This window comes from Myxine glutinosa, chromosome 8, assembly GCF_964187855.1.
Source record: "Myxine glutinosa chromosome 8, kmMyxGlut1.1, whole genome shotgun sequence".
Taxonomy (NCBI): Eukaryota; Metazoa; Chordata; class Myxini; order Myxiniformes; family Myxinidae; genus Myxine; species Myxine glutinosa.
The window spans coordinates 93,421,566-93,436,487 of record NC_136268.1 but is presented as its reverse complement, the minus strand read 5'-3'; the positions used below and the strand labels follow the sequence as shown (position 1 = coordinate 93,436,487).

The 14,922-nt window shown below is 41.7% G+C and overlaps 1 protein-coding gene across 2 annotated transcripts in view; it reads left to right on the top strand.

The window, feature by feature from the left end:
- The window catches only part of USP33 (ubiquitin specific peptidase 33), a 148,649-nt gene that overhangs the window by 78,129 nt on the left and 55,598 nt on the right, over positions 1–14,922 (top strand). For both annotated transcript variants that reach the window (XM_068124850.2, XM_068124849.2), the window contains exons 8-10: positions 1,994–2,107; positions 4,528–4,606; positions 9,590–9,790. In XM_068124850.2, the coding sequence (XP_067980951.2) occupies positions 1,994–2,107; positions 4,528–4,606; positions 9,590–9,790 (394 nt within the window). The remainder of the gene's footprint in view (positions 1–1,993; positions 2,108–4,527; positions 4,607–9,589; positions 9,791–14,922) is intronic.

The following is a 14,922-nucleotide window of genomic DNA, read 5'->3' as shown; positions in this document are numbered from 1 at the left end:
TATTTGCTCTTTTAGTTGCGCTTTTTAGTTTGCTCTTTAATTTGTTAAAGTTGCTGCTTAATTTAGTTGCTCTTTTTTATTTGCTCTTTTAGTTGCTCTTTTTAGTTTGCTCTTTAGTTGCTCTTTAATTTATTTATAAATATTTATGTTATGTTATTTATTTATGTTATTTATTTATGTTTAAATATTTTAGTTCCTTTTTAATTATGTTGGCATTTTGAGAAAATCTAATTTTGATTTATTTCTATTTTTTGTAAGGGCCCCGAAACACTCCCTTCCATCCACTAAGGAATGGGGTCTGGGATCATTTAATATTACCTTTCACGTAGCTAAAAATGCTTAGGCATTATAGAGCCATTTTAGGGTTGTAAGTCAAATAAATGTTTTCTAAATTTTCACAAAAACTGAAACACTCCAAGGCACTCACTGGTGAACTTCTGAAAGTTTGACGAATATCCATTTGGCCATCTCTGAGAAAAATGGCAACACAGACAGACATCTCTCTTTTAGTATAGACTAGCAAAAGTACCCTTCCCCAATAACGCGAAAAGTCATGGTGGTGGTGAAAAGAACCACAGAAGATGACAGTCAGGCAGTTGTCTGGGGAAATTCAATCCATCCTGTAGCGCTCAACTTCACCGGGCACTTTTAGCGGGCACTTACCCTCAGGGCAGTGACCTAACGTGATTGGCAATCGTACAGACACTGGAAACATATATGATCCGTTTCATACATGAACTTCTTTATTCCTTTCATTTTCACAATGGAATTGTTCATACCGCATCCACAGTGTTATGAGAAAATTCTTAGAATGTGTAGACCACGAGATAATCGCATTATCGTTTATGACAGTGCATTCGGATAAACAATATTCTTTGTTCTGCCGTTAGCTGCAATAATGTACAGGTTCTCTGGTGAAACTACATGTGAAATAGCGACATAAAGTTGACTATGAGAAAGGCACAGACCGCTATCCTGAACCATTATTCTGTATGCATAAAAATTCATTGACGAAACCTTTTTCCCAGGAATAGGCCTTCCTGTATCTGGATTTGACTGGAATCTTGGGGTGATATCAGTCTTCTCCCTTCCAAAAGATGATTGGATACTGGAGTGGGAATATGCACAGTTGGTCTCTCAGATTCATTGTATGTGATTATCGCGATGATGCAGCACGGTGTCTCGTTTTTCAAAATGCTGTCTGGGAATGACCACAGCAACTTCAACGACTGTTAGAGCGTTGAATCGTCGTTCGTGCTTTCCGGTCTATAGTCTGTTGAAATAGAAGACAACTGTTAGTTCCTCACGGGTCGTTTTCTCAATCACAATTTTTAAGCTTCGCACATATTCGTTTTTCTCCTGTCAAGCATATCCTGAATATATCAAGCACCTTCCTTTCTCTAATATATGGGATATTATTACACTGCTGTCGAGCTTGTTGGTGGTTGTCTCCTCTGAAATAGATTTGCCAAAATTTGGGGTCCTCGTTTGGCAGCGGTAGAGGAGAACCGGCTCTGTAATATACGTGGCCACATACAGGACTTTGAATGTGGGCATGTAGCCAGGTAGGTTCAATTACTCGACTCCAAAGGAAGCCATTTGAAAAGCGCTGTTATATTTGCGAACATTTCAAAGGAATTGTCTTGATTCACTGGAGGGCCATGATAACAATCCTCTCAATTGCTCTGGAGGATGTTCAAGTTTAGGCAGTTGCACTTACCCCCTCCACACCCCCCAACACCCACCCCCGAGCAGTACATCCCCTGGGACTCGCCTTCACATTTTCTTGCACAGAAACATTTATAGTTATAGAATAACAATTTTATTTAATTTTTAATCCTGGAGGTTGTAATCTTAAGCAGGCAGCAGAAGATTGAATGGAATCCTCGCAGGGCTCAAAGTATCCCCCTTCTTTTTCCTAGGATCGCGTTATGGTGGCTCAGTTGTTGTTTTGACTGATTTAATGAATGTCTGATTTTATTATCTGTTTTAGTCCCCCACTCACACAGTTTTTCTTGGAATGTGGAGGCCTTGTTCGAACGGACAAGAAACCAGCTCTTTGCAAAAGCTACCAGAAACTAGTGTATGAGATGTGGCATAAGAAAAGGTGAGGCTTTTTTCCATTTGGTTTCCCTCTATTCTGATCTTGCTATTAACCCTATACTTCTGTGGTAATTTGCAATTAACGATGCCATTTATTTACATAACGGATAGCTTTATTGTTTTTTTGGGTTTTGTCGGATATTTATTTATTTTTGTGTTGTATTGTTAGATATATAATTTTGTGTTGTTAGGCAATAATTGTTGATGATCTAACATTCTAACTGATGCCGAAATACATAACTGCACGATAAATAATAGGTGGTGTTAGCAATGTTGGTTGCTCACTCCAAGAGACTGCTTCCTTCTCAAAAAGCACCACAATTGCTAGTGAAGACGTTTTACCACCACACTTCCAGAAACACATCTAATGAGACTTGATTAGCCAGAGCAAAAATTCCTTCCAACTTGCAATCACACAAATTTCAGCTCTCAGAGCTTTGTATTTGCTTTGAACGAACCATTCTGTGTGAACACACCTTTGACGTGTAATGGTGATCCAACAGATGAAAGGATATGTGAGGATGTAAAGCAGGTAAGATAAGATTCATTCATGGTGATCACCAAAGATCTTAAAAATAACAATGACACATCACAATCAGAACCGTCACACGCCAGTTCCGCATTTCTTGAAGTGTGAAATGGTATTCGCAAGTGCATGCATATCAGCAACTCTCCTCAATTAGTAAGTTTCTACACATTTGAAACAGCAGTCCATGAAGCTTAATTAGTAGGGTACCCATCTGTGACGGATTCGTAGATGTCTCACCTCAAATGAGCAATTTTTTGAGTGTGTATTGGTAGAAATAGGAAATTCAACGTAAAGTCATGAAGAGGCCCATGACACTTGCTACCTGTTTACCTTATAGACAACTAGTTAAAGCACCCGGCATTGCTGGGCAACGCAGAGTTGCTTTGTGCTGGGAATATGAAGAGAGTGTGGGGGGGGGGGGGGGGGAGTGAGAGAGGATGGGTGGGGAGAGAAGTGGGGAGGGAGGGGCAAAGGGGTAAGAGGTGACGGGCAGGGAAAGGGAGGGGGGAAGAGAGGGGAAAGTGGGGAGGGGGGGAGTGAGAGTGGAAGGTAATGGGGGGGGAGGGGATAGAAGGGGCAGGGGAGGAGAGGAGTGAAGGGTGTAGAGGGTTATCTTGATATATTCAGGAGCTGATCCAACACTTAAAATATGTATTTTAACCCTGGCAAACCCCACACACTCACCCTGGCTTTCAAAAGGACCATCTGGCACACCCTCCAATCTACTTCCTAAACAAACCACTTGAAGAAGTTAAGTCACTCAAACGTTTGGACCTCACCATCAGCCATGATCTTCTTGGGCCGACCATACTTCCAAGATGGCATGCAAAGCCAGCCACCGGCTTGGCATATTTCATTGTGCAAGGTCTTTCCTTTGTCAATCTGAACTTTTGACAACCTATAAGGCCTTAATTTGCAGCCTGATGGAGTACTGCTCTATTTGGGCTGGCACCCCTGCCTCACACCTTGCTCTTCTTGATGTCATAGAAAGCAAGGCCCTCAAAATAATAACCTTTAGACCACAAATACCCAAAACACCCCAAAAACCCTTAAAGACCCCAAAGATCCAGAAGACCCAAAATAACCAAAAGGCCCAAAAGACCCTGAAGACCCAAAACACCCTGAAGATCCAAAAGACCCTTAAAGACCCTGAAGAACCTGAAGTTCCAAAGACCCAAAGTACCCTTAAAGACCACGACGACCCAAAGGACCATGAAGACTTCAAAGACCCAGAACTCCCGAAGACCCAAAAAGACACAAAATATGCTGAAGACCCTTAAAGACCATTTAGACCCATTAGACCCCCAAAATCATGAAGACTCCCAAGACCTTTAAGGCCACTTTTACCTTTAAGACCTTTCAATACTTTAGACACCTTTAGGTCCCTTCACCCTTCCAACCTTTTATAACCTTTAAACCTTCACACCCCTTAAGTCCCTTTTGACCCCTTAGACCTTAACGCCATTTAGATCGCTTACACCCTACAGACCGATTAGACAGCTTGGACCCTTGAACATTTCGAGCTTTACACCACTTGGATCTTTTTTGATTACAAATAAATTATAAATAATATTACCAATCAATTTGTGCAAAAGAAATGTTTGTATTATGATTGGTGGAAATCATGACAACACAGAAACTCAAGTTCAGTCAGGTCATTATCCTCAATTTAAACAAGCCTGTGCTTATGTGGAAATGTGCGGTGAGGTGAGCGTAGCAAGCCAAGACACACTAATCACTATATATAATTGAACATGACATATATTTATGTTGCAGTTTGCCTTCATGGTGCAGTACGATAAAGATTCAAACACACATTAATGTGGAACAAAATTCTGAAATGTGTCTAAGTAATTTGACTTTGTGTTGATTTCTAAAGCAAAATGTATTTACAGGCCAAGTTACCTGGTACCCACTTCACTAGCGCACAGCATCAAGCTTGTGAACCCAATGTTTCGTGGATATTCCCAACAGGTGTGATTATAACATCTCTCTTTGCAGATATTTTAAGCCTCGACTATTGTTAAAATAAGCGTGAGAATTTTTCATGAATTTACACGCTTTTTGAAAGATATTTTTCGCATAAATGTGAATGATTTAAAAAAAAATTTTTTGCTGGGATTCATTCTGTCTCAGCGAATATGCATTGCGAGCCAGGCTTCAGGATAAATGGGAACACTGGAATCACCAGATCAACTTAAAAAGTACCAATTACTTGATCCCTGCCCATTTGCCTGTCGCTTCACCTCAGGTTTATATGAGTTCCAACATTATTACTCTGAGATGCAGAATGTGTAAACTTGTTTCACAGAATCAATGGAAATGGCTTTGAATAAAGGTGATGCCTTATGTCACACAAAACAAGTGATAAAACCGTTTTTTAATGTAAGAGGATGTATGGATGTTTTGCCAAAAAGTGTGTACACAAGGTAGGGATGGTCACAATAAATTATCATGTAAAACCATCCCTACATCGTTCTTTGAATAATGGTTTTGCCTGTCTATCCCTGCATCTATTTGCAATGATAGTGTAGTATGTACATCGTTTCCATGTATGAATTTGACCAGTGAAACAAGAAAACTTTACAACTTAGTCCATGAATTGCGATATCTTACCAAAACGGAGATGGATACTCCGATTCCTGGGAGGACTCCGTTCCACCTTCTGAAACCCGCATATGGAGATAACCAATGAAACACACACACCTACACACACACTCACACACACACCACATACACCACACAGAGAAACACACACACCACACACATACATACACATGCATACACCACACACGCACACATACACACACAAACACACACACACACACACACACACACACACCTACTCTCACACAATTAAAATAAACCGGATTGAGGGGATGTTTTGTGTCATTTGCAGGCATAACCATTATTCAAAGAAAGATGAAGGGATGGTTTTACATGATAATTTTCTAAAGCCATACTCATGGCTTTCACTCGCTCTTTTATTTTATAATAAATCAATATTAATAATAATAAATTTCACACAAAATTGTTTGATTAAAGAAATGTTTTCATTCTACATAGTGCAAATTACTTTGTTGGACAGAAACATTCTTAGAATGCTATTTGATGTTACTTAGTCTAAATAATTTGGATGATGAGATCACAGCAAATATACTATCAATGGATTGAACTCAAACTCAGATGTATGCTAAGAGTTACATTCAGCAGATTGAAATACGTGTCCTTATAAGCCACAAAATGATACCAAATGAAATTTCATAATATGGCAACCACCGTAGAAAATATTTATGAAACATTCAAAACAAATATTTGTTTAAAAACATTTCCATTGGTTATTAGAGGATGCCATAGAGCATGTGGGAAATCAGGTAAAATAACCAACAGCTTGATTTGGTGGTAAATCAAATCGATGTGCTTGGTTCCATCCTTGCTAGGTAAAGATAGCATTTGGACATACACTACATGGCCAAAAGTATGCGGACACCCCTTCTAATAAGTGGATTCGGCTGTTTCAGCCACACCCATTGCTGACAGGTATATATAATCAAGCACACAGCCATGCAATCTCCATAGACAAACATTGGCAGTACAATGGGCCGTACTAAAGAGCTCAGTGACTTTCAACGTGGCACCGTCATAGGATGCCACCTTTCCAAAAAGTCAGTTTGTCAAATTTCTGCCCTGTTAGAGCTGCCCCTGTCAACTGTAAGTGCTGTTATTGTGAAGTGGAAACGTCTTGGAGCAACAACACCTCAGCCGCGAAGTGGTAGGCCATACAAGATCACAGAGTGGGACCGCCGAGTGCTGAAGCACGAAGTGCGTAAAATTCGTCTGTCCTCGGTTGCAACACTCACTACCACGTTCCAAACTGCCTCTGGAAGCAACGTCAGCACAACAACAGTTTGTCGTGAGCTTCATGAAATGGGTTTCCATTGCCGAGCAGCCGCACACAAGCCTAAGATGTGCAATGCCAAGTGTTGGCTGGAGTGGTGTAAAGCTCACCACCATTGGACTCAGAAGCAGTGGAAACGCATTCTCTGGAGAGATGAATCACACTTCATCATCTGGCAGTCCGACGGACTAATCTGGGTTTGGGTGGATGCCAGCAGAACGCTACCTGCCTGAATGCATAGTGCCAACTGTAAAGTTTGGGGGAGGAGGAATAATGGTCTGGGGCTGTTTTTCATGGTTACGGCAAGGCCCCTTAGTTCCAGTGAAAGGAAATCTTAACGCTACAGCATACAATGACATTCTAGACGATTGACTGCTTCCAACTTTGTGGCAACAATTTGGGGGAGGCTCTTTCCTGTTTCAGCATGACATTGCCTCTGTGCACAAAGCGAAGTCCATACAGAAATGGTTTGTCGAGATCGGTGTGGAAGAACTTGACTGGCCTGCACAGAGCCCTGACCTCAACCCCATCAAACACTTTTGGGATGAATTGGAACGCCGACTACGAGCCAGGCCTAATCGCCCAACATCACTGCCTGACCTCATTAATGCTCTTGTGGCTGAATGGAAGCAAATCCCTGCAGCAATGTTCCAACATCTAGTGGAAAGCCTTCCCAGAAGAGTTGAGGCTGTTATAGCAGCAAAGGGGGGGACCAACTCCATATTAATGCCCATGATTTTGGAATGAGATGTTCGATGAGCACATACGGGTGTGATGTTCGGGTGTCCACATACTTTTGGCCATGTAGTGTATTTGCAGGTAATGTGAGGTTGCATATGTATGGTTATATAATGGAATGTGTGTGATAAGGATTATGAATGCATGATACATGAAAACCTCAAGCAAGAAAGGTGAAAATCCATATTTAAAGCTATAAGCTACCGTATAAAGAGAATTATAAAGTGAGATGGCATTGTCCGATTCACTAACTGTTTGGCCACATCTGAGGTCGTGGACCTACTGATGTGGAACCACAGCCATGGATGTGAAGTCAATGTTTGGAGTGTTTTTTGAGCAGAAACGCTCGAAATCTTAATAAGAAATGGAGGTGGACCCAGACAGTCAAAGTCAGCTGTCAATCACTTATAACATACTGAAGTTCTGACTTTAGGCTTACCAATATTTGGAGTTTTATTATTATAGGGCTGTTGTTGTGTTGTTGTTGTATAGCCCCAGAGAGCTTTCTCAAACAAGCCCGCAGCACAGAGACAGCCGATCAATCTCGCAGGAGCGACCCAGAGATCCCCCACATCCTGTATGGTGTACCCCCGCCTTCACAAAGTAGAGAGAGAGAGAGAGAGAGAGAGAGAGAGAGAGAGAGAGAGAGAGAGAGAGAGAGAGAGAGAGAGAGAGAGAGAGAAAGAAAGAAAGAAAGAAAGAAAGAAAGAGAGAGAAAGAAAGAAAGAAAGAAAGAATGAAAGAGAAAAAGAGAAACAAAAAAAAAACAACACACACAGAGACAGACACACAAGAGGGAAAGGGCCTGTCTGTGGGGATCGATCGGCACTCTGACCATGATTGTGTTGCGCTGACGAATCCGGGCAGCAGGGAAGAATGGGGAAGATTTGGCCCCCAACCACCATGAAGAGGCATCCCCGATAGTTGTCTATTATAGCGTTTAAGTGTAAGATGTTTTAGCATTAATATAAGTTCTAACATCTTTAAATGTTGATTTAATGCACAAGGGTTAGTCATTATTGTTCAATAAATGATTGTACACGGTGTGAGGATTTGGTAGCTTTATGGAAAAATGTGTATGTGTATGTGTACATGTGTGTTATGGTTATTGATGGTGATTATATCGATCACATTACCTGATATTGATATGCTTGCCAATGTCATGTCAAAGGTTCTTCTCCATTATTATATCTCTGAAACGGCTCATTCAATCGTCTTGAAATCTTCATGGGTTATTCAACTCAATTTTGCATGCAATACAATAACTCCATTGTCTTCATTGCCAAGAAAGGTCATTGTTCAATGCACCAAAAATGTTCCATAATCTGTATCTCTGCAACAGATAATTAATCTGCAAATGTTACAGATGTGATTATACTTAACTTGTGCAGTAAAACATCATCACCTTTAATCCTTCCACACTCTGTTTGATCCAATTCTTCCCTATGGGTCTTCAAGACAGCTCTTCACCACCATCTCAGGTGGTGATGCTGGTTGCCCATCCAAAATGTATCGATGCCCCCATCCAATGCCATGATCTTTTCTACACCTGCCCCTCTCAAAATTTTGCTTATGTATCCCTTGTTTGTCCGTCTCCGTCTATCTTCTCCATCTGCCCTGCTATTGGCGTTCCCCATGTCTCCTGCTGTCCCTTTGTTATGTTGTTTCCTGACATGTGCTGTGTCCCAGCTCTCCCACGAGCCTCGACCATGTATATTAAAAAAACTAGAACGGCACTTGGTCGCCAGACTGAACAGTTTACGTTTTGTATCCCATTGATAGGCTGGATCTGCATCCGGACCTTAACTAAAATCTAATCGGCTTGTTCTCGTGACCCACCCAACTCACCCACCAAGTTTTGTCATAACCCGTCCACAACATTTTGAAATATCATGCTACCGGTATATATAGTTTTGTCCCATCTCTCATTTATGACGAATCACTTTAAAATAATTTAAAAGTTCTCGTATCCAAATCCCGATATTCAGCGAAATCAAATTGATTAGTCCTGGTCACACACCCAACCTTGTCCACCAAGTTTCCTTCGAATCCATCCATAACTTTTTTAGGTATCCTGCTCACAGACAAACAGACAGTCAGGGATGAAAACGCAACCTCCGTCCACCTCTGGTGGTGGAGGTAACGGTTGTCATTCTTTCTTTTGAAAGTGATGAAGTTTGATGTTTGAGTACACATTTTACCATTTATTATTATTTATTTTCAATTCCCTATCATACCTCGACATATGGTATAATGCATTGATTTTATGGAATACTTTTGCGACTGAAGCTTTTCCATCGCCTTGTCATTCCTGTGTTTAGGATGCGCAGGAGTTTCTTCGTTGCCTTATGGATGAATTGCATGAAGAGCTGAAAGAGCCCGATAGTGAGGGAAGTGTGGTTGCCTGCTTTAAAGGGGATATTTTGGGCCAGGACTCTGCCGACGAACTTGTGCTCTTTGACCCTCGCCGTGCATTTTCTGATGATGAGATGATCTCATGTGATTCAGGCATCAGTAGTGAGGTTGGTTACACCTACATCTGCACTGAATTGTGGAAATTAAAAATTTGGAAACACATACGTTTCTGCTAGTTCGTACTTTTGGATTGTAATTCAAAGTTCAAGGTCAGCTTTGTGTTTTTAAACTGTCATGATAAAAATCTGCATGAACTGTACGTATATTCGCAAGTGTTGATTTTATTTGCATGTATTTTTATGAATTCAATATGATGTTGATTGCATGGTGGTGTGAATGATATTCCCACAGCTGAAAGGCTAAGTTGGGTTATATGGCCATTAATTCAAGGCTTTTCCTGTTCCCATGACCATTGCGTTTGTTTATGCTGTTTCTTGCCACCCTTGTGTATTTTTAACTGTTGTGACCGCTTTTCGTTACAAAAACGAAAAAATGCATGAGTGTGGTAGGATTAAGCTCGCATGTCATTGCGCTCCCAGTTTTTCAATGTGGAATAATTTTTCAACAACATATTTGAAACAGTAATTGAGCTGCGTAATACAATTGGAGGTAAATACCTGTGAATAATCTATAAACTACAAGGCTGCAATTATTTTACCCAGTCTTTTCATAATGGGTGTTTTTACTTTAGTGTTGTTGCTCATGATTCCAAAATGCGGACACCTCATACTGTTTATTAAAAAGCGTGCAACTTTTAATTTTACTCAGTAAACCCTCAAATATTGCGGGGGTTACGTTCCTGGAAAATGCTGCAATATTCAAAATCGCGATCGTTAAAACCAATTTTGTATGGTAATAAGGTGGTTAGGTTCCTGGGCTTTGAGAAAATATAGAGAAAGTTGGGCAGTAGCCCAAAAACATCACAATTAATATAAACATGTAAAATAAATATTAATCAGCTTTATGATGAACTGTCTTGCTGCATTGAAGCACATCACACGTTCAGATGCAATTTAACACTGCGCTTCCCTTCTGTTACGTCATGTGCCTATAGCCCCGACCATTACTCTCCTTTTAATTTCATAAATCGTTTCCTTTTGTAATCTGTCGGTGTGTTTATTTTATAAATATTTTTGCAGTTTGGCAAACCAGTGAATAAATGAAATATAATTATCACGTTTGTCCATCGTTCTGCGCTCCGGCGCCATTATTAATGGTGGGTGAGAAACAACAAAAGGCTCATGATGCGGGATATCCATCAAAACTCAGCTCAAAAACTGCGATTGGTCGAAATTACGCCCCGCAATAACTAAATCGGAACAAGTTGCCCGCGATTGGTCAAAACTGGCGATATGCAAATCCACCGATATATTTAAGGGTTTATTGTACAGTACGTATTGTAAAATATTTTGATTCAAGCCTCAAACCTTTTTTTGTGTTGACTTCAGTAATTTTAAGACATTACTCATACATTTTGCTAATATTCTCCAACAACGTGCATGTTTATCAGTGAAAAGGTGATCCTGGATCGTTTAAGGAAGATTATGTCGCAGAAATAACCTGGAGTGAGCATGAACAAATGCAAACACCCCCACCTACAACAATATTGATGTATTGTTTTTGATAACAGAACAAACATGTTGTTGGACAATGGACATGGAAGGAAGCCAAAGTAGGATTTGCACGGCCAAGCTGCAGTGATTGTATGAATGAGTTATTTCAACTATCTTGCTTTAAACTATCATTCTATTTTGTTGTTCTTCTTTAATTAATCTTGCTTTCAAACGCGTCCTGTCATGGAGAGAGAAGGTAAAGGTGAAGTTGAATGCCCATTTTATCTGCTGTATGGAGCTTCTTCTTAACCGAGGCACCTACAGTGATACCACGTGGCATAACAATTTAGGTAATTGAACTTGCTTATGCTCTTTACTTGAACATTGGGAATTAGGAGCACTATTATCATTGAGTTTAACATAACAATCGTGTTATTTGTATGTGTAGTAATATTTAGACGATGACTCCACATTGTATCATACACTAGCAGAAGTACCAGGCGTTGCCGGGCGAGGAGGGTAGGGGAGGAGGGGAATAAGGGGGGGTGGGGGAGGGGGGGAGGGAGGGGAGGGAGGGGTGAGGGCGGAGGGGGGGGGGGGAAGGGGGGGAAGGAGACGGGAGGGGGGAGGCAGGAGAGGAAGGGGGTTCATAAATATGCTGGTGGGTGAATGTAGCGTTCATCACGTTTCTGTGTTAAGTGTGATGCCGATCAGGAAGAAGAAGAAGAATAAGCCGTACTACCAAATTCGTATATATATATATATTTTTTTGGTATACAAGATCGAGGCTCGTGAAAGAGCTAACACTAATCACATAAAAAGTCAAACCGACACACAAAACACAAAATAAGGGGAGCGGTAGATGAGATAAAGGGAGAGGGGGAAGGACACAAACAACATTTGAGAGCAAGGACATCGAGAGAACTGGGGGAGGGAGAGGGCTTGGCGGGAGGTAGGAGAGGTATAAAACATATGGACACTGCAAGGACTTCCAGGAAAGAAGTTGGAATTTCAAAATAGTGTATCTGGGGTAAAAAATTAGCGGGGTTAGAAAAGATCAAGGTTATGGATGGGGGAAGATAAGAGATGGTGGTGAACAGCTGTTTTAAAGACCTGGAGGGAGGAGTGGGATTGAAGGGAGTGGGGGAGTTTGTTCCAGAGGTGGGAGAAAAGGGGAATGAAAGAGTGAAGGTGAGCAGAGAGCCTAGATTTTGGCAGTTTTACCATAAGAGGGTTGCTGGCAGGTCTTGTGCGACCTGTACGAATATTTGGGGGACAGAGCACAGAGAGAGCTGGGGGAGCAAGGCCGGAGAGGAGTCGGTAGAAGACAGAAAGACCACCAACCTGCCTGCGGTGAGTGAGTGAAAGGCCCACGGAGTTAGCTTCATCGCAGTAGATTCCAATGATTCTGAAAGCTTTGGTTTCAACAGCGTGAAGCCGAGCTAGGTGTGAGGCAGGAGCACCGGCCCAGAGGGGGGAACAGTATTCCATTCAGCTGCGGATGAAAGCCTTGTATGTGGTGAGGAGCTCAGGTGTGCCAAGGAAGGACTTCGCACGACGGAGTCCTTCGCACGACTTCCGGAATTGTTTGACTTATTTGAGTTCAAATGTCTGGCGATTGTTTTGTATTCATTTATGCGAATGTGTACTTGTATATAACTGTCATTAATTTAAAAAGGCTTCGGCACTATCGAGCGATTAAATATATATATTTTTTTTTACTCCAAAAAAACGTTTTGTTTTTTTTGTTTGTTTTTTTTTGCCTAAAAAACCCTCCCAGGCACTCACTGATGAACCTCAAAGTGTGACGAAGATCCGTTCAGCCATCTCTGAGAAAAATGGCGACACACAGACAGACAGACGCACACACACACAGGCAGACATCTCTCTTATCGAGTAGATTACATCATCTTATTAACAGGCAGATGCAGCTGTGTCACTTTCTTCTGATCTGAATTGATTATATGCTGATCTGATAAATGGAACATGTCCTTCAATCCTGACAAAACTTAATCTCCCCCTATCACTCCAAAGGATCGTCAAATTAATTTATCTATTTCCAACTATCAGTCAGCCACTGGAATATAATCATTCTCTTGAACTTGTAGGCCTCACCATCAGGCATGACCTCTCCTGGGTTGACCATAGAGCATAGCTGGTCTCCAAAGCCAGCTAAAGACTGGAGGATCCTCCATCATGCCAACTACGAACAGCCTACAAGGTCCTTTTTCTCAGCTCGTTGGAGTACTGCGCTCTCTCTCTCTCTCTCTCTCTCTCTCTCTCTCTCTCTCTCTCTCTCTCTCACTCTCACTCTCACACTCACTCTTTCACTCTCTCACTCTCTCACTCTCTCACTCTCTCACTCTTTCACTCTTTCACTCTTTCACTCTTTCTCTCTTTCTCTCTTTCTCTCTATCTCTCTTTCTCTCTCACTCTTTCACTCTCTCACTCTCTCACTCTCTCACTCTCTCTCTCTCTCTCACTCTCTCACTCTCTCTCTCTCACTCTCTCTCACTCTCTCACTCTCTCACTCTCTCTCACACTCTCACACTTTCACTCTCTCACTCTCTCACTCACTCACTCTCTCTCTCTCTCTCACTCTCTCACTCTCTCACTCTCTCACTCTTTCACTCTCTCTCTCTCTCTCTCTCTCTCTCTCTCACTCACTCACTCACTCACTCACTCACTCTTTCACTCACTCACTCTTTCACTCTTTCACTCTTTCACTCTTTCACTCTCTCTTACTCTTTCACTCTCTCTCACTCTTTCACTCTCTCTCACTCTTTCAGACTCTTTCACTCTCTCTCACTCTTTCACTCTTTCACTCTTTCACTCTTTCACTCTCTCTTACTCTTTCACTCTCTCTCACTCTTTCACTCTCTCTCACTCTTTCACTCTCTCTCACTCTCTCTCACTCTTTCACTCTCTCTCACTCTTTCACTCTCTCTCTCACTCTTTCACTCTCTCTCACTCTTTCACTCTCTCACTCTTTCACTCTCTCTCACTCTTTCACTCTCTCTCACTCTTTCACTCTCTCTCACTCTCTCTCACTCTTTCACTCTCTCTCACTCTTTCACTCTCTCTCACTCTTTCACTCTCTCTCACTCTTTCACTCTCTCTCACTCTTTCACTCTCTCTCACTCTTTCACTCTCTCTCACTCTTTCACTCTCTCTCACTCTTTCACTCTCTCTCTCTCTGTCACTCTCTGTCACTCTCTCTCACTCTCTCTCACTCTCTCTCACTCTCTCTCTCACTCCTATGTAATGGGCTGGTGCCCCAGTATCACATCACATCTGTTCCTCTCTCTCAAATTCAGTGGAATGTAAAGCTTTTGGCTTGTCAAAGTACGAGCCCAGTTGCACTCACAATTCACATTGTATACAGGTAAGTGGCCTCTGTTGTGTTGTTTTACTGCTTCTCCTCCGATCAAACTCCATCTGCTCTCTTAGACCTCTGATTCCCTACTCTTGTCTCCCACCTCCTCCAAGATGCACACATTCTTCTATAAATCCCCCTTGTTTAAACTCCAAAGATCCAGGCTTTTCACCTCACCCACATCCACTTCCTTGGTCCTTTCTCTTCTGTTTGTGAACCCGCCTTACTGAGACCTTTCAATTGCACCCGCCTTACAGAGACCTTTCAATTGCACCCTTCACTCCAGAGCTTTAAGCACATGGTGCATCAC